General features: G+C 44.4%; 1 protein-coding gene across 2 annotated transcripts in view; it reads left to right on the forward strand.

Moving 5' to 3' along the window:
- Positions 1 to 16,873, forward strand: part of LOC311306651 (kelch domain-containing protein 1) — a 216,534-nt gene that overhangs the window by 18,746 nt on the left and 180,915 nt on the right. For both annotated transcript variants that reach the window (XM_084435173.1, XM_084435174.1), the window contains exon 8: positions 4,258 to 4,316. In XM_084435173.1, coding sequence (XP_084291299.1) covers positions 4,258 to 4,316 — 59 coding nt within the window. The remainder of the gene's footprint in view (positions 1 to 4,257; positions 4,317 to 16,873) is intronic.

A 16,873-nucleotide genomic window follows, 5' to 3' on the forward strand; every position in this document is an offset into this window, starting at 1 on the left:
AAAGATGAGCAGCTACAGCTTCCTCTACTGCAGGAAGAGAGTGGTATCCTCTGTTTTTAGCATCATCGACAACGGAGAATGCTGCAGAAACAGAAGTTTTCACTCTGGCTGAAAAGGGTGCAGACCAGGATTTCGCGAGTTCTTCGTGAAGCTTCAGGAAGAAACACCGCGGGTCTAGACGGTGTTGCAACACGGTCCCCTTTAAGGAAACAGCCATCCAGTGTGCTGGCTCTACGGGCGCCGACCACTCGAGGCCGAGGCTCTCAACGGCCTGAGAGAGCAGACGCGTCAGCTCTGACTCAATATTAGCCCGTTTCCCAGACGACTCACGAGCAGGGGGTGCGAGATCCACAGAGCTCGACCAATCCTCACTGCCTGACGCTAGGATAGAGCAAATCTGCAAATGCCACATCATCAGACTCATCCGCGACGGAAACGGCGGCAGACAGCGGCCGTTGTCCGGGGGTGATAGACTCGAGTGAAGCAGGCGGCGAAGCTGGCGGGCGAACCGGCGAGCTCGTCTCAGTAGGAGGAGGTTCAGAGCCTCGCTGAGCGCGGCGCTTTTTACGGCGCGGCAGCGCAGCGGGCTGGGGTGCAGACTCGTGAAAATGTGCCATGCGAGTCCTCAGAGTCGCCATAGGCGTCAGCTCGCAATGAGGGCATCCGCCGTCAGCGAGCGCGAGAGCTGCGTGATCTTCTCCCAGGCAGGAAACGCAATAACATGGCGGTCCCCGTCGCTGAGAGGGGCTCTGCACGAGCCACAGAAGTACGAGGCATCTTAAAAAAGACGCTCGGCTCTTTTAGAGAGAAAAAGTGTGAGTCGCGGGGCGAACACACACTAGCAATGAAAGGATATAGTGCACCGGATAGCGCAGCAGGAATGTCAGCAGAAGGCGGCGCGGCCAGCGGCTTCAATGCAGACTCGTCCCGCTGAAAGGCTTCTTCAGTGCACGTTTGTGATGACGTAGGATGCACGCAAACGCACCAGGGTTCGATAGAATCAAGCTGAGTGTGAAACCAGACCAAAGCTGCAGGGAAACTTTCCATTAAAGGAAATCTTATTTTATATTGGAATATTCTTGATCACTCAAGCGTCACTTCAAAGCATCATTAGCTAAGCTCAAGGGATCAGCCCTTATGTTGTTTTAGGTTAAGATAGTCATAATAAATAATAATAAAGCAAGATGCCATGTTGAAAAATGGCAGATGTACAGTATGTTTTATTTAAACTGCAAAGGTAAAACATAAATAACAATTATTGTGTCAGATGTGATGGGGGAGGAGAATTTATACGTGCATCAGGTTTTTCTATAAGAAAGACTTCCGCATAGGACAGGGGTTCCCAACCACATTCCTGGAGCCCCCCCAACACTGCACATTTTGCGTGCCTCCTTAATCAAACACAGCTGATTCAGGTCATCAGCTCATTTGTAGAGACTCCTAAACAAAGCCACTTGAAGTCAAGCTTGCAACCTTAGCTGAAAAAAAGTGCAACATTAGCTAACGCTGTGATAAGCAGGGAAGGAGACAAGAGGCCGTTTTTTTAATGGATGTCATTGGCTTCACTATCCTGAATAAATCACTTTTGTGAGGAAATAGCTCATCATTTAATGAGGAGACAGCTTGTCCACTAATCTTCATCATGTTTTACGCTATAGAATACTTTTGTTGGGAACTATATGTATATTTTACTATGATACAGTTTTTATTTTATAAGAGAAGGCAGAGCAGGGAAGGTCGAGACAGGACTCATTTATGGCATTGCCACCAGCAAATGTGTAGCAGTAGTAGTATTTAATAATAGGCATTGTGTAATATTGAGTGATATTGTATATTTGTCACGGTCACTGGTTTCAGCACAAAGGAAAATTGTCAGGATCTAGATGCAGCAGCTTCTTTTTATTAAACTTATTAAACAAACTCAAAACTTTACAAAACACTGGAGAATATCTGGAACAGGAATGAACAACCAACATATGTAATGGTGAGGACAGACAGAGAACTGAAAGAAACCCAGGGCTTAAATACACACCAAACAAGAGTAACTAATGAGACTAATTAATGAGACACATCTGAAAAAGAACTAACTTAATAAGTAGCCATAGAACCAAACAGGGAGAGAACTGAGGTAAACTGAACTAATATACAGACTAGAAGATTAACAGAGGAACTCAAACATGAACAGACCAGATCAAAAACAAACTCTAAACGTGAACAAGCAAACTCAAAACGTGACATTATTGTCTAAAGAAAATAATGTCAATGTTTTCTTTCTTTGGCTTTCAGGTTTTACCAATTATAAGACAACTTGAATTGAAATGACAATGACTGCCATGCCTTTGATGTAGATATAATGCAATTTAATGAATAAAGAGAAAATGAATAATTTAATTATAAATATTGTTTAATAAAAAAAATGATGTGTTCCTTCTATGGATTTCAGGTTTCAACAAATAAATTAGACTTGAATTGTAATGATTTATGACTGCTGTGTATGCCTAATAATTATGTAACCCTAAGGTAAACAAAATATAAAGATTTTAATAAATAAATGTATTCTTCCTATGGCTTTCAACAATTAAATTACTATCACATTTTTAGTAACTAGTATCACTGCTATGTATGCCCAAAAGCTGTTTTTAATAAACAGATTCAAATCTAATCTCAAATGTGGTTTTATGTGCACTGTAGTGACCAGTAATCTGCAGCTAATAGATCAATTTGCACTCTTTTTACCACTCAGTAAAGCACATTCCTCAAACATTGCAGTCCTACTGTACTTTTACTAGCGATATAACACTAAATATAGAACATTTATTCAAAAGACAAACATGCTAATCCACAAGAACCTGTGCATCCGTGCATCCTCACTCATGGCTCCTCTGGAAGCTTCCTCACTCCTCACCTCTTTTTAGTGCAATTAGAGAATTATATCTTTCAAGATGGCTTACTTTGATCAGTTTCCAGGTCACAGACTGGAGGATGGATTAGCGAGGAAACTAGGAGTCATCAATTTGAAGTATTGAGAAGCACCCTATGCACTTATATTATGCACTATGTAGCCTACTTAACTGTCTAGTTGTCACATTTTGTGGTTAGCAAGCATGGTAAAGAGGAAGGTAAACCCAATAAACAGTATTTATTGACTAAACAGACCATAAACGATAACACAAAATATATTACAATGGTAATATAAAGCTAAACCACATACATATAGATCAGAACCGACTAGAGACTGAAATAAACGGAGGGTATATATACACAGACTAAATGATTGATATAATAAGGGATAGGTGGACAAAAAAGGTTGCTATGATAACAAATAAGCACACAGAACCATGTCCCAATTCAGAGGCTGGGTCATTCCTACAGTCTGGTGGATTTTGGACTGAGCATGTTTGTTTTGCAACCTTTAACAAACTTTAACCCTCTGGGGTCTGAGGTGTTTTCTGGGCCCTGGAGGTGTTCTGACATGCTCTGTCATTTGTGCTTATTTCAGTTACTTGTAATATATCCATGGCTATAGTCTGATTACACTGTATTCAGCACAAACTCTGCTACAATAATATGTCAGCAACATGTATGTAAAAGTTTGCAGTTATAAGAAAATGACGTTTATGCATAGTTTGTGAAAAAACAAAATAAACAAAAACTTCACTGAAATAAGGTCATGAAACCCATACTAGTTATTTGTTCACAATATTTTTGAAAATTGTATCACGTAGCCTAGAATATTTGCTTTCAAATTTAGAATATTTGAAAATCATCCTCCCCATTCATTTAGATAAAACAATATATTGATTTAAACCTTGTAAGACATGTTTTGTGTAAGAAAGCTCTATCCGAGGCGAGGAGGGCATGAATCATCATGAATATTGATGTATTTCACACCTGGAAAGACAAAGACATAATGGCCATATCAGGTGGGACTGTGAGGGAACCAGAACAAAAAAATGAGGAGATATTTAAAAAAGAATGGCTTTTTGATTGTTTGGATTTATGTTTTATGGGAAATATTCCCAAGTCAAGATGTGACAAGCTGATAGACTCCTATCCAAATAGACAGAGAGTACAAAACTTCTATTATGATTTATCTTTGTTTCCTTTTTACATCACAAAAAAACAGCTGTTTTAACAGGGATTTTTATATCCCCTGTAGCCTTTATATGCCTTTGAGCTCTGGTTAATATAAAACATAGGTTATATCAATTTATTTTTTCCCTCATGGAATATTGAAAATTCTGTCTGTCATTACAGGAAACACAGACGATAGACATTCATTGTTTAGATTTGGTGACATGGACATGGACACAAGTGTAAGTAATGTTTTTTTTTTTTTTCCTGAGTGGCCTGATTATGTTATTCATTGAAAAAAGAGCATAAAAAAGTGCAGCTCTTTTCCTGCACAGATAAAGGAGAATGCCTGCTGTGGAAAAGTAAATACCTGTATGTTACCCTTACCAGTCAGCCCCAATTTTGGCAAGTGATGCATACATGACACCCAAAATAAAAAGGTCGCTGCTCATAAGTCATTCTGAATAGACACATAACCAACATATATTTAGAAAGCCAACCCTGGAAAGTTTACAGTTCATCTTCTTGGATAGGGGCCCCTGAAAGGATGGCTCTAGAGGATGCCATGCCTCTGGTTGAATGAGCCCTCACAGCCAAAGGTGAAGGCAAACTGCGCACCTGATAGGCCATAGATATATCCTGAACAATCCAATTGCTGATGGTTTGTTTGGACATGGGAAGCCCCTTCTTGGGTGACCCAAAACACACTAGCAACTGGTCTGACTTCCACCATGAAGAAGACCTCTGAACATAAATTCATGGAGGATGAAAAGCCTGCAGAACCGTAGGCCGTGCCACATTAGATGGCACTTTAGGCACATAGCCCGGCAGAGGTTTGAAGGGGGCCTTGACCAGCCCTTCGAGAACCACTGCCAGGTCCCATGTGGGAACTCTGGTACGAGCCGCAGGTCTTATCGTCCGAGCCCCACGGAGGAAACGTACGACCAGCTGATGTCTCCCCAGAGGCCCATCACCCAGAGGAGCGTGGAAAGCTGCAATGGCAGCCATGTACACCTTGAGTGTGGACGGGGTAAGTCCAGCCGAGAAGCGATCTTGGACGAACTCCAGCACTGAAGGCACCGGGCAGTTAACTGGGTCCACCTCACGCTCTCTATACCAAACGGTGAACAGCATTTTATGCTGACAATTTCCTCGTGGAGCTAAGTATGGTCTCGACTACTCCTGCTGACAGGCTAGCCTCTCGGTACTGTGCCCCCTCTGGGGCCAGACCCACAGTTTCCATAGCTCTGCACGAAGGTGAAATATTGAGCCCTATGCCTGCATCAGCATGTCCCACCTGATGGGAATCTCCCATGGAGGGCCCTAGGAGCGATATTATGTCGGAGAACCATACTCAGGCCGGCCACAACGGGGCTACTAGTAGTAGACAGACTCCATCACGACGGACCCTCGCTAGAACTCCCAGGAGCAGAGTGATCAGGGGAAATGCGCAGCCTCTGCCACGTTTGCAAATAAACCTTGGGGTGGAGTCTCCATTCCCCGGGCCTCCCCTACCTCGACAGGATGTCTGCTCCCTGATTCTGATCCCCTGGGATGCATCATGTTCTGAGAGACAACAGTCTCCTCTGGGACCACAGGAGAATCTGATGCGCCAGTCTGCATAGAGGGCGGGATCTCAAACCCCCCTGATGATTTATATAGGCTACCACTGACATATTGTCTAACCTCACAAAGGATGTGGTGACCTTTGAGGTCTGGCAGGAAACTCCTCAGAGATTGGAACACCGCTAGCATTTCTAGGCAATTTATGTGCCAGGAGGAATGATGGTCCTGCCATAGACCTCTGGTAAAGTGGCCGTCTGTGACCACTCCCCAGCCTGTGAGGGAGGCGTCTGTCGAAACGGCTTTCCGGTGACATGACACTCCCAACACAGGACCTTGGGACAGAAACCAAGTTTTCTTCCACATAGATGGGGAACGAAGGCATCTGCGCGTAACCCTGATCATGTGGAATGGGTTCCCCCTCGGGGAAAACCCTTTGGTTTTCAATCACCACTGCAGCAGGCCGAACGGAATGACGTTGGACGCTGCTGCCATGAGCCCTAACACTCTCTGAAAATGTTTAACAGTGATGGCTTGGCCTAGCTTTATCCTGGTCACCGTGGCCAGGATGGACCCGATCCATGCAGGAGACAATTGTGCTCGCATCGTGATTGAGTCCCACACCACTCCCAGGAACGTGGTTCTCTGGGCTGGTGCCAACACACTCTTTTTCGTGTTGAGTCTCAACCCCAGGCTCTGGATGTGGGCAAGGACTACATCTCGAAGCCGAACTGCCAGCACTTGTGACTGGGCCATAATAATAAGCCAGTCGTCTATATCAGTGGTTCCCAATTCCAGTCTTCGTGACCCACTGCTCTGCACATTTTGTAGGTCTCTCTTATCTGACACACTCAGTTCAGTTCATGGAGTCTCTCCTAATGAGCTGATGATCTGGTTCAGGTGTGTTAAATAAGGGAGACATACAAAATGTGCAGAGCAGTGGGTCACGAGGACTGGAATTGGGAACCACTGGTCTATATAGTTAAGCACCCTGATACCCTGAAGCCTCAACGGCGCTAGAGCTGCATCCATACTTTTGGTAAATGTACGAGGGGAGAGAGCTAAGCCGAAAGGAAGAACCTGATATTGGAACACTTCGCCCCCGAAAGCGAACCTCAGGAACTTCCTGTGAGATGGAAGGATGGATATGTGCATCCTTCAGATATATTGTGACAAACCAATCCTCTGATTGAATTTGGTTCACGATGATGAGAATAGTGAGCATCTTGAACCTGAACCTCCTCAGAGACCGATTCAAGTGCCTCAGATCTAATGTTGGACACAACCCCCCCATCCTTCTTGGGAACTATGAAGTAGCGGCTGTAAAACCCAGACTCCCTGTCCAGTGGAGGAACACATTCTATGGCCTCCTTTACCAGCAGGGAGTTTACTTCCTGTTTCAATACCGACCCTGCTCTGGGTCGACTGCAGTCCATACCACCCCGTTGAATTTTGGTGGGCGGAAACCGAACTGCAGTCTGTACCCCTTTTGAATGGTGCGCATGCCCCAAGGAGAAATATTCGTTCGATTTTTCCACGCATCGAAATATTTTACCAAGGGAACCAGCCTCTCTGAGACTTCTTAGACTTTGAGCGGCGAGGGAAATACTGCTTAACCCTCTGGGGTTGGCAAAAGCGCTGGCGCGTTTTGCTAGATTTTTTTCACATAGCAGCAAAATAGACTTAAAATACTCCGTCATTTATGGTCATACAGACTTAAGAAATATGAAAAAATAAACCGTTAAATGTCTACTTTTTTATGTCCACTTACAATCGAAACAAAACATTGTGCTTTTGTGAAATAAAGAAAATCAACAGGGTGTGCTTTCTGCCTTGTGAACTTTTCCGTGAACTTTTTTTCTGGAGCTTGTCTCTAAACTTACACAAAACTCAGCAAATACTATTCACCCAGGCATGAGCTATATATCTTTATAATCATTTAAGTGTGTACTTTTAAATGATCTAATTGAAAATGAAAACAAATATTCTCTGTTTATGTAATCTGTATGAAAAGAGAGAGATGTCAGTCATTCTCATTTCAGATCATTATCTGCTAATGTGAACAAGCCTACTGAGAGCGCGCGCTATTCAAACTCAGATGATCTGAGGCAATCCATACAAACCTGTGAACGCCCACATCAGCTGGATAAAACACATCAAGTTTAATAAGAATCATGTACTTTACGTCATCTTGCTATGCTGTGAGGAATAATACTATCGTAATAATAATCCTGGGAAATTTACCTCAGAACTGCTGGTTTAGTTTCACTTCGAGGAGCAACGGATCCAGCTGAGGATTGTGAATATTAAGTTCTTTATTCTTAAGTGCTTTGTTCTAATCGCGATATGGAATAGTGTATGTAAATCGCAAAAAGACTGTTTAAATATGAATCGCGTGTCTGTGTGTGAATGAATGAATGGCACAGTTGCGCGCTGTTGTTTACTACAGAGTAAACAGCGCACATCTGTGCTGTTCATTTAGACTCGCACTTAAATTAGTAAACATGTTATTTTTACATGAACACATATACTAGTTTAGCTTTTACTATACTATATTACTAAGATGAGTAAAAATAGACTGAAATATGTTGAAATAAATTGTCTTTGTATAAGCAGCGTATTAAACTGCAAAATAAACTAAACAAAAAAAAATCATAAAAACGATATATAACACATGAAATATGAATGTTTAGACAAGATTTCGTTGATTAGTTTTGGATAGATTATAAAGTTTTTACTGTAAAAAAGACTTCTGCCACATCAAATAAGCTTTTGTTCGCCAATTTCTGCTCATAAGTTAAATATATATTATGGGATGTTTTGTCAAAAATAAAGTAGGTATATTGAATTATCAACTAAGATGTTATTATAGTGTTTGTTCCAATATTCAAACTAATGAATCCTTAATTTTGAAATACGTATGATAAAATGTATATTTTTATCTTATAAATATTGTCCATCCATCCATCTTCTTCCGCTTATCTGGGTCCGGGTCGCGGGGGCAACAGTCTAAGCAGATATGCCCAGACTTCCCCCTCCCTAGACACTTCCTCTAGCTCTTCCAGGGGGACACCGAGGCGTTCCCAGGTCAGCCGGGAAGCATAGTCCCTCCAGCGTGTCGTAGGTGTTCCCCGGGGTCTCCTCCCGGTGGGACGCGTCCGGAACACCTTCCCCGGAAGGCGTCCAGGAGGCATCCGGAACAGATGCCCGAGCCACCTCAGCTGGCCCCTCTCGATGTGGAGGAGCAGCGGCTCTACTCTGAGCTTCTCCCGAGTGACCGAGCTTCTCACCCTATCTCTAAGGGATCGCCCAGCCACACTGCGGAGAAAGCTCATTCCGGGATCTTGTCCTTTCGGTCATGACCCACAGCTCATGACCATAGGTGAGAGTAGGAACGTAGATTGACCGGTAAATCGAGAGCTTTGTCTTGCAGCTCAGCTCTTTCTTTTTCACGACAGACCGGTACATCGACCGCATTACAGCAGAAGCTGCACTGATCCATCTGTCAATCTCCCGTTCCATCCTTCCCTCACTTGTGAACAAGACCCCAAGATACTTGAACTCCACTTGAGGCAGGAAATCTCCACCAACCTGAAGTGGGCCCTTTTCCGACTGAGAACCATGGCCTCGGATTTGGAGGCGCTGATTCTCATACCAGCCGCTTCACACTCGGCTGCAAACTGTCCCAGTGCATGCTGAAGGTCCTGGTCTGATGGGGCCAGCACGACATCATCCGCAAAAAGCAGAGACGAAATTGTGTGGTCCCTGTCGTACATTTTTCCCTAAACCTAACTAAGTCCTATCTCATCTGACCTAAGTCTACCGGGGACGTCTCCAATCGGCGTTCTCCCTGGGCCGTCTCCAATCACCGATCCCTAACGTCTCCAATCGACGCTTAATAAATAGTCTACCGGGGACGTCTCCAATCGACGTTCTCCCTGGGCCGTCTCCAGTCGACGTTTAATATAAAGTCTACCTAACTAACTTGCTTCCCTAACTAGCTTTCTTCCTGCGCAGGAATAATCGACAAACAGACTTTAGGAAATGTCCTTTAAATGCTTTAATCACGGCCGGGAGATCTTCTCGAGCAGTTCTCAGGGAATCTCTCCCAAGAAGCAAGGCCGGAGGATCTCAGACAAATTCCATTGAGAATCCCACCAGCTAACTCGAATACAACAGTTTTTATAGAATAGGGAGGTATGGCAAAATTATATGAATTTGATTGGTTCTTCATATGCAAACCCTTCTGTTACTAGGTAAAGCAAACTTTGTTTTAATGATTACTTTGTTAATCACAAGGTTCAAATTTAGTCTTTATTAATTATTATTGCAGAGATGGGGTTTGGGGCTGGGTCCGTGGGACTGTTTCTGGGGATTCACTTTTTATTTTGCCTACCTTTTGTCTTCTACATTCTCCTTACCCTTGTCTCCTGTTCTTCCCTCAGACTCGTCCCCCAGAAACAGTCCCACGGACCCAGCCCCAAACCCAATCTCTTAAAAATTAATAAAGGCTGGTTTCTAAAGTACTTCTTCCTGCCTCTATGTATTAATGCTCATGGGTAGCCTAAATGGGTTCCATTCAGACCTTAACATTAAGTATTTTACTGTTATGTGTCAACAAGATTCAACAAGACATTTTCACCTGGCTATACCCAATGTTTAGATCTGTTGTGGTATTTATGCAAATTAGCACATACGTCATTAGATTATGCACCATTTGTCCATGTTAACAAACCATTAAAAAAAAAAAACGTGTAATACATTTTTTGTTTGTCTTGATGCAAATAATCAACTCAGTAATTTTCATGGTGATATCTAAAGGTTAAAAATGTTACCCTATATTCACGTAAGAAAAAGAATGAATAGGCGTATGAATAGGCTCTATTTGGGTCTTTTTCAAAACTTTCCCCTAATGGGATTCTTCAGGGCTTTTTTTCCCTTACTCAGGACATATTGAGGATACAAAATCAGTTGAGTTTGCTTCTGTTGCAATTTGTTCAAGGTTGACCCCCATTTTGGCTTAAAATGACGGGACTAGATCTAAATAGCTTAAATCTCCCAAATCACCCAAACAGAGCTTTTCTCTTACATTTTATGCCCAGTGTTTTACTTAATCAGTGCAATCTGGCAACCCTGCGCACGCTCGCTCTACACTGCGGAAAAAGCACTGATCTCCACAGAGATATTCTGTTTGCATGAAATTGTTATACAGCCAGTCTGTTTGCTTCACAAGCCACTTGTGCTGTTTGTGTGGCTAAATCTGTTTCTAAATGAGTTTCACTGTTCTATTTTTTGAAGTTTAAGTTTTTATCAGTTTCCATGATGTGAATCAGTTGAAAACGACAGCCACTGACCGTTTTCAGTGTGTATCAACAAGTAGACTATTTTTCTTTGCAGTACGAATTTGCTGATCGATCTGGACCTGTACTTTGTCTCATTTGCAACCGAAATATGTCACTTAGAAGATCTAATGTGAAGACACATCACAAAGCGCTCATCTAACGTTAAATCATGACATTTGTATTGACTTGCTGTTTGAGGAAGTTGTCATAGTTGGTTAAATGAAGTCTGATGGTTTGAAATTAACACCCGCCAACCTGCCAAACCCAAGGGTAACGCTGTCAAATCACTGGCCAATTTGGCATGTTATTATGTTTACTCACTTTGCTGGGGAAATTCGTGTAAGCCAAATCTGCGCGGATTTTGCGCAACTACTCGTGAGTCATCATGATCTATTAAATACAGTGTATTGCGCAGAATCTGCGCATTTCTGGCTTACTTGAACACACACATCACTACACAACAAATAACGGTGTGCTTTTTCACTTGCATTGAAGCAATAGCGTAGATTAAAAAGCATTTGGTTAACAGAAAAGACATTGATATGTTACAACATCCTACATGTTCTTTGTACTGTATTGATCTGTCCACCTAAAACACATTTCTGGTAAAAAAAAAAAAAAAAAGATGAGAATGAATGAGGAAGGGTGGAGATATCTGGATGACAGGATTTTGTTTGAATAAGAAATTAATGTATGAAATCCAAATTTGAATATAGCCTTATATAAATAAGCTGTGAAATTTATTTTTTTGGCTAGTAGAATAATAATAATAATAATTCATTACATTTATATAGCGCTTTTCTCTGCACTCAAAGCTCTTTACATGGAAGGGGGGAATCTCCTCAAGTAGAAGTTCTGAATGGCCGGTAACTTAAATTTTGTAACCAAAATGGCCGGTGGGTGAAAGTTCATTTCAAACCCTGTTTCAAACCCTGTTTATATATATATATATATATATATATATATATATATATATATATATATATATATATATATATATAAACCGTTAACTGTCTCTTCTCTTTCTCTGTAGTTTCTCAAATGAGAATAATCGTGATTATCGCGATTATAATTTTGAGCAAAATAATCGTGACTATTAGTTTAACCATTATCGTGCAGCCCTAATGTTCGGCATGAAAAAGGAAGTAAGGTTAGATGTTAGAGACATGGTTAGTTTGATATACAGTTTACTATTTTATCTATTAAAAATCCACCAAATCCCCAAACCTGACACCCTCCGGCCCCTGGCTGCGCCTAGAAATTCTGTCCATAAAAATTATGAACAGAACCGACGACAAAGGGCAGCCCTGCCGGAGTCCAACATGCACCGGGAACAAGTCTGACTTACTGCCGGCAATGCGAACCAAGCTCCTACTCCGGTCGTATAGGGACCGAACAGCCCTTAGCAAACGGCCCCGGATCCCATACTCCCAGAGCACCCTCCACAGGACGCCGCGAGGGACACAGTCGAATGTCTTCTCCAAATCCACAAAGCACATGTGGATTGGTTGGGCAAACTCCCATGAACCCTCCAGTACCCTGGAGAGGGTATAGAGCTGGTCCAGTGTTCCACGACCGGGACGAAAACCGCACTGTTCCTCCTGGATCCGAGGTTCTGCTATCGGCCGTATTCTCCTCTCCAGTACCCTGGCATAGACTTTCCCAGGGAGGCTGAGAAGTGTGATCCCCCTGTAGTTGGAACACACCCTCCGGTCCCCCTTCTTAAAAAGAGGGACCACCACCCCGCCAGCCCAAAGGTACTGTCCCCGACCACCACGCGATGTTGCAGAGGTGTGTCAGCCAAGGCAGCCCCACAACATCCAGAGACTTGAGGTACTCAGGGCGGATCTCATCCACCCCCGGTGCCTTGCCACCGAGGAGCTTCTTGACTACCTCGGTGACTTCAGCTTGGGTGATGGACGAGTCAACCTCCGAGCCCTCAGCATCTGCTTCCTCAATGGAAGACGTGTCGGTGGAATTGAGGAGATCCTCGAAGTATTCCTTCCACCGTCTACATCCCCAGTTGAGGTCAACAGCTGCCCACCTCCACTGTAAACAGTGTTGGTAGGGCACTGCTTCCCTCTCCTGAGGCGCCGGACGGTTTGCCAGAATCTCTTTGAGGCCAACCCGTAGTCCTTCTCCATGGCCTCACCGAACTCCTCCCAAGCCCGATTTTTTGCCTCCACAACCACCCGGGCTGCAGTCCGCTTGCCCTGCCGGTACCCGTCAGCTGCCTCAGGAGTCCCACAAGCCAGCCTGGCACGATAGGACTCCTTCTTCAGCTTGACAGCATCCCTTATTTCCGGTGTCCAACACCGGGTTCGGGGATTGCCGCCTCGACAGGCATCGGAAACCTTACGGCCACAGCTCCGAGTGGCCGCGTCGACAATGGAGTCGGAGAACATGGTCCACTCAGAATCAATATCTCCAGACTCCCTCGGGATCCGGTCGAAGCCCCGCCGGAGGTGGAAGTTGAAGATATCTCTGACAGGGGACTCTGCCAAACGTTCCCAATAGACCCTCACAGTACGTTTGGGTCTGCCGAGTCCAGCTTCCTTCCCTACCATCGGATCCAACTCACCACCAGGTGGTGATCAGTTGACAGCTCCGCCCCTCTCTTCACCCGAGTGTCCAAGACATACGGCCAGAGGTCGGATGAAACGACCACAGAGTTGATCATCGACCTCCGGCCTAGGGTGTCCTGGTGCCACGTGCACTGATGGACACCCTTATGCTTGAACATGGTGTTCGTTATGGACAAGCTGTAACTAGCACAGAAGTCCAATAACAGAACACCGCTCGGGTTCAGATCAGGGGGGCCGTTCCTCCCAATCACGCCCCTCCAGGTGTCACTGTCGCTGCCCACGTGGGCGTTGAAGTCCCCCAGTAGAACGACGGAGTCCCCAGTCGGAGCACTTTCCAGCACCCCTCCCAGAGACCCCAAGAGGACCAGGTACTCTGCACTGCCGTTCGGCCCATAGGCGCACACGACAGTGAGAAACCTATCCCGACCCGAAGGTGCAGGGAAGTGACCCTCTCGTTCACCGGGTTGACCTCCAACACATGGCGGCTGAGCTGGGGGGCTATAAGCAAACCCGCACCAGCCCGCCGCCTCTCACCATGGGCAACTCCTGAAAGGTAAAGAGCCCATCCTCTCTCAAGGAGTGTGGTTCCAGAGCCCAAGCCGTGTGTGGAGGTGATCCCGACTATCTCTAGTCGGTACCTCTCAACCTCACACACAATCTCAGGCTCCTTCCCCGTCAGTGAGGTGACGTTCCACGTCCCTAGAGAGGGGTGAAATATTGTTCAAATTGTACTTGTTGTTGTAATTGTAACCTTTTTAATAAAATAGCAAAAAATATATTTACAAGGTAGATGTAAACAAAATCTTAATAGGTCAATATAAGCCTTCTCATTAAATTATTTTTATTGTGTTTTATTAGTTACAAATTTGGGGAGAGGATACATATTCCAAAACTTTCTGAAAATACAGTATGAGAATTAACTGCTTAATCTTCTGTCCTCACATTCCATGTGAATGATTAGGCAGGATGATTTTCACATCATTTTGAAGCAAAAACTCTAGGTGACAACATCCATTAATCAAAAGTCTTGTGGACACATATTTAGTATGTGTTTTGTGGCCTTACTTCAGAAACTTTAATTTTTAGTTTTTTCAATAACCATGCATAAACATTATTCTCTCAAAAATACAAGCATGTACATACATGTTGCTCACATATTATGGTAGCCCTGTTTGAGCTAAATAGAGTGTAATGACACCTTTGCCATTAATATGTTTATAAGCAACTGAAAAAAGCACAAATGTCAGGACATGTCAAAACATCTCAAGGACCCCAAAAACACCTTAGACCCCAGAGGGTTAACCCGGATGGACCTACGGGCCGAGGTGGAGTCCTGGTCGCGGAGGCCGGAGGCGGAGACCGGGGATCCACCGACCATGATGGAGCTGGAGACTGGCAGACCCACATAGAGCTCACCTCACTGAAGGTGGAGTAAGGGTGAGCTGAGGGGATGACAGGAGGCAGCGGAGGCGTGGATGAGGAGATTATGATGGGAGGTGAGAGAGGGAGGCTGGGTGGGAATTTAGGAACAGGCTCAGGCTCAGGAATCATCTCAGGTTCTGGGTCAGATTTAGGCTCGGGAACAGACTCATGCTCGGGAACAGATACAGGCTCAGGAACAGATACAGTTCTTGGGGGAGGAACAGGTCTAGGGACAGGAACAGGCTCTGACGTGGCGGCGGCCATCCTGGCTGAAGGCTCAGGCGGTGTGGCGTCGGCGGCCATCGTGGCTGAGGACTCAGGCAGCGAGGCAGCGGCCATCTTTGCCGAGGGCTCAGGCGGTGAGGCGGAGGCCATCTTTGCCGAGAGCTCAGGCGGTGAGGCGACGGCCATCTTTGCTGAGGGCTCGACAGGCATGACTTGAAGAAGCTCTATAAGGGTGGTCTCAACGGGACGAGACTCTGGAAGGGTGGTCTCGGCAGGACGAGACTCTGGAAGGGTGGTCTCGGTGGGACGAGACTCTGGAAGGGTGATCTCGGCGGCTGCTGGTGATGGTGGTTGTTCTCTGAATCGGGACGCGACGCTCACCAAACACCTGCTGATGGCTTCCCTCCAGTTCAGTCCATCAGTGTTTGGGAGGTCGATGGCCTGGTGGAAAATGGCCCCGATCCAGAAAAGCAGCTTGAGGGTTTCATCGTCAAGGGGGCTAATGATGGCGAAAAATTCTGTGCTCTCTTGAGCAATGGCGACAAAATTAGCCCTGTCGTCCATATGGACTGGTCCGATCTTCTGTCACGGGTGGTTGCAGGAAGGTAGACAGAGACGAGAATATATTTCCAAAACAAAGGTTTAATAGGAATTTAAAACAGAACAGCAGAACAGGTAGCAACACACACTAAATATAATGGAGAACGGACGAAGACTGACAGAACTTAAAAACAAACACAGATTACACTGATTAACAGAACACAGGTGATACAGATGACGATGATGACTAAACAGGTGATACAACTGAACTGATAATGACAGTAACCATGGAAACGAAGGAGTGGCAGGAAAAGAACAAAGGAAAAGAGGAACAAATCAAAACACAAACCGAAAGTCCAAACATACACTGACAAGTGACTGTATGTACAAGTTTGTAGTTTTGAGATAATGACATTTATGGACAAAGTCATGAAACCCATTCTGATTATTTCTTCACAAGACTTTTGAAAATTGTATCACGTAGCCTACAATATTTGCTTCAAAACTATGTGAAAATCATCCTGCGTACTCATTCAGATAAAACAATATACTGATTTAAAATTTGTACGAAATGTTTTGTGTAAGAAAGCTTTATGCGAGGAGGCGTGTGAATATTGATGTGTTTCACACCTGAGAAAGACAAAGAGCCTCCCACAATGGCCCTATCAGGTGCTATCAGGCCCTATCATTATGAGGAACCTTGCACAAAGAATAGCCGCTTTCCGACCGGAGGAACCTTTTCACAGTTCCTAGAACTATTGGCTAAAGTACTCGGATGTCGGCGTGTTCGCACCGCAGGAACTAGGAACGATTTTAGTTCTAGGAACTCCATTTGGAGGAGCTAATTTAGCTCCTACTTCAGAGTAGGGTCTAAACCAGCACTATAGGAACTACCCGTGACGTTAGTGTATGCTGATTGACCGAACGCACACGGAACACCAGCACCCGCCATTTTTAAAACAGCTATAATGTAAACACACAGATTATAGCCTATATATTTACTCCAGAAACTAACTATACAAACATGGAAAACAGTGATAGATGGGTCTCTAAACCTTTATGCTGAAGAGAAAATCCAACGCAACTTTGAGGGGACCAAGCCAAACATGATTATGTTTATCT

The sequence above is a fragment of the Rutilus rutilus genome, assembly GCF_951802725.1.
Source record: "Rutilus rutilus genome assembly, chromosome: 16".
In the NCBI taxonomy this organism is placed as follows: Eukaryota; Metazoa; Chordata; class Actinopteri; order Cypriniformes; family Leuciscidae; genus Rutilus; species Rutilus rutilus.